This window comes from Coloeus monedula (genome assembly GCF_965178545.1).
Source record: "Coloeus monedula genome assembly, chromosome: 14".
Lineage (NCBI taxonomy): Eukaryota > Metazoa > Chordata > Aves > Passeriformes > Corvidae > Coloeus > Coloeus monedula.
This window is the reverse complement of record NC_138794.1, coordinates 13,264,638-13,277,734: the sequence shown is the minus strand read 5'-3', so window position 1 is coordinate 13,277,734 and position 13,097 is coordinate 13,264,638. Positions and strand designations below refer to the sequence as shown.

The following is a 13,097-nucleotide window of genomic DNA, read 5'->3' as shown; positions in this document are numbered from 1 at the left end:
CTATGACAGGTTAATACCTATACAGTCTGACAGGGAAAAAAAAAGAGGTAGCCAAACCAAAATGATACTTTGTCCAAGAAATTCTTAGCACTCACTTCAGCAGCACCTTAATGAAATTAATAGAAAATAACAGCAAAGTGGAGGAACACACAACATGGTATTCTTTCAACAAACAGAAGTGCCACTGCCCTGAACTTCTGCCAATGGAAAACACCCCCTTCCCCTTTTTCTGTAGTTGACTTTGTGTTGAGCTCAGGCTTTACTCAAAGCAGAATATTAGTGCTATTCAGCTCAGAGAAATATAAGTATTTCTTTTTTCTCTGCACTCCTTTCCTGAAGGCATTGCCCTGAAATAAGTTTAGATAAATGAGGAGTACCAGCAGATACCACAAGAGATCAAACATTTATTTAATCATAAAAGTCCAGCAGATAAAACTATATACAATAATCCATGCATACTGCCCAATTCACAAACATTTAAAACCTGTTTAAAACACAGTCTGCACAACAGCTGGGACAGCAGGGCAGAGTTTTATTCAGTGAGGGACATAGTCATGTTTATATTTTGGATGCTGCTTGTAGCCCACTCTCTCCCCAGCAATAAGGCTCTGGATCACCCACTCTTGCGAGACAACAGGCAGCCGTAAAGCTTCTGCACACTTCAAGACACCAGCTGGGCAGGAAAAATCAGTCACCACCACATCGTAAACACCCAAAGCAATATCTGTACAGGAGAAAAGACAGGCATCTGTCAGGTGAAGAAAGAAGATTCTGCTCTGCAGCAGAAGATCATAGAAGCATGGAATGCTAAATTACTTGGTTTGAGAGGGACCTTAAAGCTCATCTCATTCCACCCCATGCCATGAACAGGGACACCTTCCACTGGACCAGGTTGCTTCAAGCCCCATCCAACCTGGCAGATCAGTGTGTTTCACCACCCTGAGTCACTCTTCTATGTCTTCTCTTTCATAGGCAGTGAATTCTCTTTGTAAAAGTTAAGACACACCTACAGCAACCCTGCACCTTGCAAGAAAATATTCCTTTTAGTCCAGACAAAAATTTAAGAGAAAACCAGTAGCCAACAGTATAGGCATGACTCTGAGTCCTGACCTCAGGCTGTGAGTGCTAGGGCCTACATCCCATATGGAGAGGGAGAGACAGCCGAGTTCAGAAGAACAAGGGAAGCACAGTTTGAGAGGCCAACAGAAGGCCCAGGAGCAACTCTTGCCTATTTCCCCCTTTCAACACAGGCTGGAAGCTGATGGCTTGTGTTCTGAATTGCTGCAGCATCTCCTCTGCAAGACAGGTCTCCTAGATGTAATCTATATACAGATTACATTCAAGTGTCTGCCCTTTGCCTTCCCTTCTGCTTACAGACAACCTTGTAAACCATCCTACATGGTTTTAAACCATACTAGAGACCACAGTGGCATAGGATTCCCTGAGAAACTGGCCAATGAGTACCTTTGTTGTGAGCATTTGAGTAATGCTGTTTAACAGATGCTGCTCCCCCCGTCATGAGAATTTCAGACCACAGATCCAGGAAGTTCTCTTGCTGGTCTGACACCAGGAGAACCTTCAGGTTATGGAACAGGTTTTCTCGTGGGTGCCTGTAGAGTAAAGAGAAATGCAGACTGGTAAGAATATCCAGTAGTCTAGTCACCTGATTTGCTCCCATATGTGTTTTTTGAATATCTTGCATACAATGACCCACTCTCTTACCACCCTTCCTGAAGTACTTGGAGTGACTATCCTTTGTTTATAGAGAGTAAAACAGAGCTAGACAGTGTTGGTGGGGTGTGTGCACAGCAGCCTATATCCAAAGTTAGGCTGAACTCTTCCCTAATCCTGAACCACCTTTTTTGTGCATATCCAAAATGCTTCCATTTTGACAGGGCTGATCAGGAAGACATCAGTCTCCTGCCCAAAAGCCTACAGCTATCTACAAATTTATGTCTGCCCCTCAGCTTGCCTAAAAAGTCTGATCTCCCTTGTCATCTCAGAACAGACTTACTGGAAAAGACTCCATAGAAAATGCAGAAGCTAGCTTCAAAACATACCAAGGGAAAAGGAAATTAACATAGTATTGCTCTCCTTTATCCATTTCCAAGCAATTACAGAAGTTAGCCAAGGGTGTGGGAAGCCTTGTCTGAATTCTGCCTTCCTCATGAGAAGACTGACACCTTCCTTACTTCCAAGGAGACACTGTTTTTTGTGTATATGGCACCCAAATGTAGCTTGGCATTAGAGGTCACTGCAAATCCAAGGAAAGATGGAAGTGCTGTTCCTACATGGAAGGGAAAGTATAAGGAGCAGTACTAGGGTCACCTTCAGTATTTGTAGCTATTTAAGAGCCTCCCAAGTGTAACAGGTCTCTCCAAGAGTCTGTGGACTCCGTTCATAGTTATTTGGCACTCACCATTCTAGCAATTTTTGCTCCTGGAGGCTATATCCAGCTGGCAAAAGGTAATTCCGATAATTTTGAAGCTGGTTAGCATGGCAGCTATCATGGACCCAGATATGAGACACGCAAGGGATCCCTCTGGCAAGGCACAGCAAGTATTTCCGCGTTCGACAGTGCTGGTCCGCAATTAAAAGACACTGGTACGCCGCATTACACTTCAGGGGAGAGAAGAAGGCACGTAAGCAGAAGACAATGCTTGCAAAAAAGTCCCCGAAATTATCCTGCTGCTAAACAGTTTAAAGAAGAAAACAACTGAAACCTTGATTTTCACAGCTGTATTATGTGAAAGATGAATTGGATAAAGGCACTACTGATTCCAGAATATGTTTAACAATATCCTATTCCAGGCTCTGCCGTTCACAGGCAAAAACTCTGCCTAGATTTTGTATCATAGCCCTCTTCCAGTTCAGACAAAGGAGATGATTTGCTTTTTAGTCTGACACTCAGTAAGTCACTAGACAAGATTGCTTCCTCAGGCAAGATGTTCCATGAACAATTTACCCTCTTTATTAAAAAAAATTAAATTTAAGTAAAAGCCACATTAAATTACATTAGTTGTCCAAGTAGATCTGGTAAGTGCAGAGCTCTACCTCTAAGTGTTCCAAGGCACACACCTGTGGTGAGACCACATCTGGAGTACTTCATCCACTTCCAGGTTCTGCAGTATACCAAAAACACCAGACATGGTGGAGCAGGTCCAGCCAAGGACCACTAAAAGGCCTGGGCATTGGAGCACCTGACATACCAGAAAAGGCTGAGAGAGCTGAGCTTGTTAAAGATCAAAAAGGGAAGGCTTGGGTGGTTTTTTTAATGCATATTCATGACTGATATGAGGGTGTACAAAAGATGGAGCCAGACTCTTCTCAGTGTTATCCACTCAAAGGACAAGAAGCAACAGTTAAAAATCGAAATACAGGAATTTCTTTCTTTTTAATTGGATCAAGCTGCCCAGAGAGGCTCGGGTGTTTCCATCCTTGAGGATGCTCAAAACACAACTGGACAAGGACCTAAGCAATCTGCTCTATTTGATCCCACTTTCAGCAGAGCGTTGGACAAGATAGGCTATAGAAATTCCTTCCAATCTCAACTATTTTGTGACTGTTGTTCTAGATTAGTAAGTGAACCCTTACCTGGGTCTCATTGAAGTCTTCCAGGATATAGCCAGCTCCTGCTCGCAGCTGTTTTTCTATGTAGTGTTTATCATATGGAGTCATCTCTAAAAAATCTACAGCAGAAAGTTCAATTTTTGACTATAATCTATCTGCTCATGTTCCTACACCTCAGTCCACAGAGCCCTCATCAACTTCAGTAAGGGAACCCAGCCCTTCTCCCAAGAATATCTAAAGAAAACAATTGATAAAGTTAAAAAAAAAAAAAAAAGAGGCAGCAGGAAGGGCAGCACACCACTAGCCAGGTGAGCACCTTGTTACTTCTTTGGCTGCATGAAACATGACACCAGCAAAAGCTAACTGGAGCAATTCATACGTGCTTTCAAGTTCTGTGTTTGCCAGCACTGTCCCTTATCTCTCAAAACCTTCTTTCTTACATTATACTATTCTGACACTGCTGATCTCACTAATTTTCACACCCTTCTTAGCTTGCAGAACAGGCCTATGATCATCACTGAGGTTTGTCACATCTTAGGATGCAAGTTGGCTAAATCAGAGACTGAGTCTTAGGTCCTTTCTGCAAAGGATTAAAGAGCAAAAGGGTAAACGAGTACTCACACAAATGTCTGATCAGACAGTATCCAACATTTTCCCTAAGGACACAGCATTTCACTTGAAAATGCAATGGGTAAGATTTGCCTCACCTTCTTCCTCCTCGCTGCTCCCAGTGGGACCATCTGATGGCTTCTGGTGATTGACCAATTTGTCACTTGGTGTTGCCATGGTGAGAAGAAAGGCATAGCCCAAAAAGAGGGTTTTATTGTGGGGCAAGGGTCCATGGTCACCCTTCAGTACTGGAGGATCTGCAGCATCTACACCTTCACAGGTGCTTACGAACTCTGCAGCTCTCACAGCCCCTGCAGAGAGACAGAAGCACCATAAGTCTTCGAAGATACGTCTTACCTGGGGGACCTGTTCAACTCAGTTTACTGCAGGAGACACAGAGAGGCAGGATTGGGCTAGGATTACACTAGGGTAGGTAGGGATCTTTTATCCTTCTGGTTGCAAAGAATCTTCAAATCAAACCACGAAGGACTTATGGGACAAGTTTGCAAGTCATATCAACATCCTGAAACAACACTGAGTGCTGTGAGGGGTTCCTTTAGCAGCTTTCAGGACTGACTAAAGAGATAAGAAAGGAGAGAGACAAATCACAACATTAAAGTCAGAACATTTCTAAAAGGCAGAACTGAAAAGATTGCAGGTAAATACTCAGACTATGCTAAAAATATCTCTGGCTGCTGAATGCATCCAGGGAGAATCAGTCTCAAACCCTGCAAAACAAAAAAGCAATCTCACCTACTTTTCAGTTATGGAAAGCAGAAAGATCAATTACAGAAAAACCAGGTAGGAAAAAACTAGATGAATGCAAGATAAGAGCAGAAAATAAGGTTCTAACCAGGCTTTATCATTGCTGACTTGCGGCCACGTTTAGCTGGGGATCGCTCATCTTCAGGAGCAATAAGTTTCCTTTTCCCAGACAGTGAGACTGGTGGGACACGTGGACTCTCCTGCCCTTTACGAGTGGGAGTTGTGCTGCTGCTGGAAGTGCTGGGAGAACCAAGGTTACTACGTCGCTTCCTCTTCCCCTCCACCAGATTATCTGCAATATCGTACACAGGGATTAGTCATGGGCTGTCACCAAACTCCACAAGCTTTCACCCTTCCTATCTGTACAGAAGTGGCTGAACTCAATAGTACCTAGAAGATACATGCCATCACCCTCTGACAGAGGAAAGCAAGAAAAAAAATATACCTTTCTTCTCAAGCCCTGTACCCTGCTTGTCTCTTTTCCTCCCAGTACTGCTGGGACTTTATATCAAAGCAGCCATCCACCAAGTGCATATAAGTACGGCAAGCATCACTGTCCTAGAAGCAGACCCCTTTTCACAAGCCAGTCAATACCACTAAGTCTCTGATGCCAAACAATAAAAGGATCTCAAAGATCTCACTATAAAGTACCAAAAGCATCACTGAATACTCAGAAACATTCAGGTACTAGAATTACCTCAAAGGCACAAGACACAGAACAGCAGTCAGCAGCTCAACAGCACCTTTCCTTACCAAGACTGATGTCAGCTGCCTTGGTCAGCGGGGTGACAGGTTCATAAGGACCTAGCCCAAACTGCTCCCGGAGCTTATTTCCTTGTTCCAGAGACAGGATAATAGCCATTCGTTTATACCACTTCCTCTGGCCTTCCTTTTCAATGCAGTAGTATAGTTCTCCAGACTCCTTCCGGTGTCCCTTCACAACACCTGACAAGACAGCAAATAACACCTGTTAGCCAACCATACCCAGGCTTCTCATCCTCCTGGAACAAGCACCCATTTCCCACTACATTCAGCAACTCAGAAAACCAAGGATAAAACTCAAACACTGCTCTTACCTGCACTGAAGTACTCGTCCTCAGAGAGTGCAGTCACCTCTGTCTCCAGTGGGATAGGATCACAGAGCAAAATATCTTTTCCTAGCACATCACATTCATATCCGTCATCAAAGAGCAGCTTGTACTTTCCAGCTCCAACATCTTGGGTAATCATCCCAGAATAAAAGTACCCATTTGAGGACCACTTTGCTACAACCCTGAGGCCCACAAAGCTGCTCCCAGAGGGTGAGTCTGCACGGTCCAAAGGACCAGTCACCATTTGTAATGGGATTTCTGGAGAGTCACTTCGACGTAAGGCACAGAAGCCAGAAGTGTCAGATTTCTCTCCTCCATCTGGCGGGTGAACTGAACGAGTAAATGATTTCTCCTCAGGTGATGCTGTAGTTGAGAGATCCTCCATACCTGGCAGTCCAGCTAAATCTCTGTAGAAAAAAGCAGTCCCAGATAGGGGAGAAAAAAAGACAAAAAGCATTCCCACAAGGATCTGGAAAAACTATTACTAAGTATAAAATACTTGAGTGAGGGGCTTGCAGCTGCTACATGATATCACTAAAAACTAACTTCTGAAATACTCAGTACTCCTTTTCCTCTAGCACATTAAAACAGAAGTTCCCCATTCTCTTTCTTGGCAATAAATTAAAGTTCCAGTCTCCTTTTTCCAGGGTACCTTGTTCCTGTTGTTCGAGATGGTGGGCGTCCTCTTCTTCCTCGTCCGCGAAGTGTCACAGGTGTTCTGCCAGCCTGACGAGTGCCAGGCATAGAGTCCTCCTCTTCCTCACAAGGCAGTGCTCCTGTCTGGCTAACTCTGACTGGAGATGCAGGCTGCCCAGCTCCTTTCCTAGGGCTAGAGAATTTACGAGTTAACTGTTTTGAGAAGAGAAGCCAGCTCACTAGGATCCTCCCATTTTCTTGATCATCTTGCAACAGATCTGAAAGTTTGCCTCTTTGCTGCTAAACTGCAAGGCAATGCCTCACAAGGAAACAAGCTACTCCTTTAGGAAGAACAGATGGGAAAGCAAATACTACCTCCTTATTCCTGTTCATCAACCCAGATCTTTCCCAGAAAACCTTTGACTTAGGTCTACCCTGCTTCACACTCACAAGCCAGATGCTTGTTTCTGCAAAACATCTTTTTCTTTTCCCAAGACTCTGCACTTACCTCAGTTTTCCTAAGATGCCTCTGCCAATGGGTAAAGCAAATTCTCCAGTTTCTGTCCCACACACTTTCCCTCTGACAGCTCCAGTTCCTCGCCCTGAGCTGCTGCTGCTGTGCATGGCAGAGTGGCCACTGCTTCCTCCACTGGATGTACGGTGGAGACTTGAGGCCTTAGATGAGAAGGAGCTGACATCACCAAGGTCCCCTGAGGTCAGTGACGAGCCCCCTGCAGTTCTAGAGGAGGATGTGTCAGTCTCACATTCCTGGCACTCCACTACAGGCTCCTCAGTTTCCTTAAAAGAAGCAAAAAGATGTTTGTCTGAGGTGATTCAAGTGCTAGCTAGATGGAAGCTTTACAATCACCAGTCTAAAGTGCAGACAAGCTGAGACCACATTCAGGAAGCTAATGACAGCCACACAGACTTCAGACTGGGCTAATCCATGGTAGACAGTGCATCTCTCACTACAGGCCTGCAGCTGCTCTGTATCAAGAAGTCACATTAAGAACTCAGTCAGCAGTGTTGAGGAATACATTCAGTGCAGGTAGCACAGGGCTGCAAGCGCGAGCTGCAGGTTGAGGTCTGGGGGGCGAGGGCCCCAGGTAAAATGCCATGGAACCTGGACACTTGGAGGCACAGCAGGAACAGAAGACTCCCAGACCTTCCCACACTTTTCCACCTTAGTCTGTGAAGCTATAAAAGCCCAGGGTGCCTGCCCTTTGTTCGAGGTCTCTCCTTGGAAGCACCAGCTCAAGCTGTTATTTAGTTATTGCAACAAGATTATTTTAAGGATCCAGATGTCTGAGACTCTGTCTGCCATGGGAAATGTGGGCTCCAGACAGTGAGGAAATCTGATCTGTGTGAGTGTGGGGTGTGCATGGAGTCAAGCAGGGCACAGAGCTATCCCAGCTCAGGTGGTGCAGTTGTGACTGCCAGAGTGGCTCCTGGATGGTCAGACAGGGAAGTTTCCTTAACAACAGGGCAGAGCTTGGCTTGGTATCCTGTTAGTCTGGCTTTGAGTAATTCCCACCCTTCTAGAGTGTGAGACTGCAAGAAATACATGAGACACTAGGAGCTTTTGGTTGCTCATAATCCAAGAACAGTTTCAGACAGCTTGTCATCTGGAGTTATTAAAGCTTTATGGATATAAAAACATGCATCTACAAAATAGTGATATCAAGTGTTGGTAGATAAAGCAGAAATGGTTATATGATTGTGATTACACAAACTATGTAAGGATATTTCAGGACACTTAATTCTCCATTTTTATGTTACAATAAGGAGTTTCATGTGTAATGTCAGTTGTAAAAGTATTGAACTGGTTTATCCTTTTGTGTCATTACTCACTGTGACTACACAGAAGACTCTCATGTTATTTACCTTTATAGAATAGCAGTGACATTTTACTGCTAGCAGGCTGATGTGATTACATGAAATCAGCATTTCTCAGCTATCTTTTGTGATACCCTATAGACTTTCCAATTAATGAATGTACATACTACAACACAAATGTACTAATATAAGGCTGTTTATTCCTTAGTTTTAAGTTGATTTTTGTAGACCTCTTACAGAATCTGGTACACAGGACTCAAAAGACTGTGGTTAAAAATGATGTTGAACTGCGAAACAGGCTAAATTATCTTACATAGCTCAATTTTACAGGAAGAAGTGATTTTTGCTTACTAACAGAATTTCTGCTCATTCTGAATTATCTTTATTCCGGCAAAACTCCAAGACTTTTACAATGTTTGGATGCACATAGTTAAGTCTTTTGTTGAGCTCTTTGGGACTTGAGCGTGTCTCCAGAACACATGGCATGAAATATACTAGCATCAAAAACACAGCTTTTACCATTCACTAAATGGCCTGCAAGCTTCCTCATGAAGAAATCCTCGTCATCGCAACACACAGACTTGTTCATTCAACTTGTTTTCTGCAGCCATAACATACTCTCATTCTAACTACTTCTATTTCTCAGGCCAATATCTCATTCCATTTAACCACGAAAACGGGAACTTACCTCAACTACCTTTCGTTCCACCTCTGCACCATTGATGTAGTAAACATCTGTTATAACACGCGTGACAACCGTGCGCACTTCTCGAATGGTTCGCACGTGGCGACGCTGAACTCGGCCTTTGGGTGGGTGAAGAAGGTTAAACTCTTCCTCTCCCTGTAATAAAGAGGATACAGTAAAAACAAAACAGACCACAACAAAAAGCAAACTATTTCTGAGTAGGGCTACCTCTGCAGTACAGCTTCTTCATATCATGTTAAAGTACAGGAGTAGGGAACCTTTAAGCATCTTGTTACAAATTAGATGCAACAACACAAGAGACCCTAAACACAGAAGAACAGAACACATTTTGCTGACAAGTAGAGGAAGGGAAATCATAGCAGCCCAAGGAGGAAAGAGCAAACTTGTTTAGTGTGGCTTCCAATACTCTTTGATTGAGTAGACTCTCAGACATATCACATCAATCTTGCACTTTTTACGGCCCTGTTAATCTCCTATTTCCCACAGGACACATTAGTCTTAACACAGGCTTAGTAAAAAGTCATTTTTCTAGTCTTTCTGTTGATAAAAAAACATACAAACTGTAACAGCCAAGCAGTGGGGGTTTTTGAGTCTCCAGTACTTTCTGAAATACTAATTTGACGTTATTCATCTTGTTAGAATGTTTCTCTGGAGGAGTTCCCCATTCATGTGTTTACCCATTGACATCAGATGGAATGAGAGAACAAACCATCAGAAGTTGGCTGATACAAACCAGAAAGCATCAAACCCTTCACTCAAAATCTCTTGCAACTCCCATCTCCAGCCAACAAAAAGTGAAAAAAATTTTACAGTGTTAACTATATCTGCACCCAAAAAACCCCAACCCCAAACAAAAACAATCAACCAACCAAGCAAAACTTGTCACATTTTTCCAGAAAACATATATGGAGACATTTGCTTCCCAAATTTATGCTGCCCAGTGAGTACTGCTGCTTTAGCAGTCAATTCAGGACAGCTTGTGACCATTAACATTTTTAAGTGGTTCTTTGCCTTTTTTCAACAGAGAACCAACTGTTAGTGAATTTACTGGCTGAAGGGATACTTTACTGTCCTAAAGCAGTTAAATACAGGCAGCCCTCATCCCACCTGACTGTGCAAAGAGTCTGTGTCATCTCCAGAGGCATTGACAAGCTTTTCCCCACTCTCGTCGGTTTGAATGTTCACATCTTGTCTCCCAGGTCTTTGCCCAGACATACTGGTTCCCATTTCCACCTGTCTACAGATCTCTTCTGATGTCTGTGTTGCTGTTGTAACAGTTGTTGGGGTAAAAAGATAGTCTGCTGTAGTCTGGATCCCTTTATTCTTGGTGTTTTCCCACCTCTCTTGATTTTGATCAACTTTAACAGCCTTACTTTGTTTTCTCTGCATTCTTCTCCCATCTTCTGCCTGAGTGCTTACAACATCAGTCTCCATAGACTCTCCATCCTCTGCACCAGAAGGTTGTTGATGGCAGTCCTGCTGCATCCTCTGAGGAATTAGGATCTGTCTACCACTGCCATCTGCCTTGTGTTGCTGGCACTGCCAATCACTGGAATTTGTATGTAATTCAGCATCTTCTTGTGTGCCAGGAAAAATGAACAGATCCCCCCTGCAAACCAGTTACACACAGATCAAAGCTATGGATTAAGGAAACAAGACAACCAATATGCTGCCACTCAAGTGAAAGCAGTATTAAAAAACCCCCACCCTGACAGTCACTCAATTTCTTCTTACGATTGCACAGAACTCAGAGTTCAAATAACACAAAAACCTTCCAACACTTCTCAAGCGATACTCAGCGTAGTAAAACATATGGCTGACACTGTACAGAACTAGTTGCTATTTGAAATACAAAATTTCTTGCTACACTCCACACATTAGGCACCAACTATGCAACTTGCTTCCAGAAGCATGTCATCTTGAAGTTACTTCAGGCTGCTCCAGTGCTTGTTTGGTTTGAAACTGATAATCCCATGTAGCAAGAAGAGCCAGCAGCATACACACAAATGCTGCCTAATGTTCTCATTAGAATTTGTCTGCTCTGCCAAAGTACTGCCTCTGTCAGGTACTGTATGAGACACTATACTGAGCCCTACTATATATATTTGGCTTCCCTCGGGTACTTAAGGATTTTGAGGAGTGACTGTCTTCCCTTCTGGCTGTGCCTCATCCAGCATTGGAACTCCCTATTTGTTATGGTCTTTAATATAAATGTTGAAACTTAGGTTACTCTTTCTACATAGACCAAGACCTCACTGTCTCATCAAAAGATAGAACGGAAAACACCAAGGAAGCAGACTTTTACTTCTAGTTCTCCAGGCAGCACCCTCCTCACCATAACATATGCAGCTGTACAGTCCTTTTCAAAGCAACCAGAGACAGCAAAAACTGATGGATGTGGAAGGGGGACAATAGCAGCAGCAACAACAAACAAACAAAACTGGTCAGAAGATCTTAGAAGAGGAGACAGAAAAGGCATTTAAACAGCCTTAAATATGATCTCAATTTCCTCAAACCCAAGACTTCACTGAAGCATATCAGTCTTCTGGAATCACATGGCTGCTCAGTTGAAAGGTAAGCCTGATTACCATGTGAAACACAAACATACAGATTTAGTATACTTACCCCATTGTCCCCAACCTTCTAAGTCACCCAAAGAAAATGGCTTAGTGCAATTTCTTTGATGTAGAAAACGCACATGTGGATATAAATCCAACCAGGACTGGCAGGCAAAGATTGTGAGGAGTTACCTAAACGGAGAAGTGGAAAGACCATGACCTCTGGCCTCATCCTCTCGACGAACTTCACAGACACGACTAAACACAGATGATGCTTTCTGGGAGCTAGCAGTGCAGATTTAAAACAAACAAACAAACAAACAAAAATGCATCAGGAAGTGAGAAAAACCCTTATACAGCAAAACAAGAATTCTCTAGTCCCTTGTGAAAGCAACAAAGAGTATTGAGTTTATTGACCTACACAGACACAGAATGAGTGAGATGATCTGTCTCAAAGATCAAGAAAGAAGCTGCAACTGCACAAGCATTTCTGTCATTTCTGCCGACACCCTAACAGCCAAGAGCAACGGAACAACTCTGGAAAACACTGGTGAGAAACTGCAGCACCATCAGGAGTTTCAGCATCTACTACCTCTGGTACCCACCCAAAGACACAGTTCAACCCTTTATGGCTTATTTCTCAGGAATTTCATGACACCGCAAAAATACTGGGAATGACAGTCATGAAGCAAACCTTGAGAGTTCATCTTCATCCCATACCTACAAAGGCAACCCATCCTCAACCAGTGAGAAATTACTATCACTCATCCTCAGCAGTGAGGCATGATTACCACCTAGCATGCAATCCTGTAACAAGAGATACTGAGTTTATTCCTAAATTTTCTCACTACTTCAAACCACTATGCTTCACTCGGATGACTACAGGTCACTGTCTTCCTACTCAGATTCCTATTAATACTTAGAAACATTACTTCCTGCAAGCTAAAATCAAGCAAACATTAAACGTGAGGTAAGATAGATACATACAAATCAAACGACCAAGGGAATAACTCAGTGTTTTGGTCAACATGTTAACCTGTGATTTCATAACCATGAACTGATTATGTTTCTATCAGCTTTATACCAAAAAGATTATTCTCTTTCAGAACCTCTCAGAGATTCTTTGCAGAAAGTTGAGTTGCACCATGCAAGAAAGCAGAAACTCGTACATTTGAAATTTAAGAGATGGATAAGGCAGACTTGCATTCCAGACTACACAAGACACGAATTTCTGGCTTTAACTACAATCAGATGGAGCAAAATGCTGGCATTAGTAGGAACCACAGAGCCCATAATGAACAAACAAGTGGGGTTCCCACTTTGCCT

The 13,097-nt window shown here is 43.1% G+C and overlaps 1 protein-coding gene across 5 annotated transcripts in view; it reads right to left on the bottom strand.

The window, feature by feature from the left end:
• Positions 1 to 429: 429 nt before the first annotated feature.
• The window catches only part of TP53BP1 (tumor protein p53 binding protein 1), a gene marked incomplete at its 5' end in the record, with an annotated part of 34,741 nt that continues 22,073 nt past the window's right edge, over positions 430 to 13,097 (bottom strand). For 4 of the 5 annotated variants that reach the window (XM_082290704.1, XM_082290700.1, XM_082290701.1 and 1 more), the window contains 13 exons: positions 430 to 724; positions 1,465 to 1,610; positions 2,420 to 2,619; positions 3,595 to 3,689; positions 4,278 to 4,490; positions 5,033 to 5,236; positions 5,698 to 5,889; positions 6,021 to 6,442; positions 6,688 to 6,864; positions 7,180 to 7,469; positions 9,196 to 9,348; positions 10,321 to 10,822; positions 11,964 to 12,056. In XM_082290704.1, coding sequence (XP_082146830.1) covers positions 537 to 724; positions 1,465 to 1,610; positions 2,420 to 2,619; positions 3,595 to 3,689; positions 4,278 to 4,490; positions 5,033 to 5,236; positions 5,698 to 5,889; positions 6,021 to 6,442; positions 6,688 to 6,864; positions 7,180 to 7,469; positions 9,196 to 9,348; positions 10,321 to 10,822; positions 11,964 to 12,056 — 2,875 coding nt within the window. In that variant the 3' untranslated portion in view covers positions 430 to 536. The remainder of the gene's footprint in view (positions 725 to 1,464; positions 1,611 to 2,419; positions 2,620 to 3,594; positions 3,690 to 4,277; positions 4,491 to 5,032; positions 5,237 to 5,697; positions 5,890 to 6,020; positions 6,443 to 6,687; positions 6,865 to 7,179; positions 7,470 to 9,195; positions 9,349 to 10,320; positions 10,823 to 11,963; positions 12,057 to 13,097) is intronic. The other variant, XM_082290702.1, reaches the window with a different exon arrangement.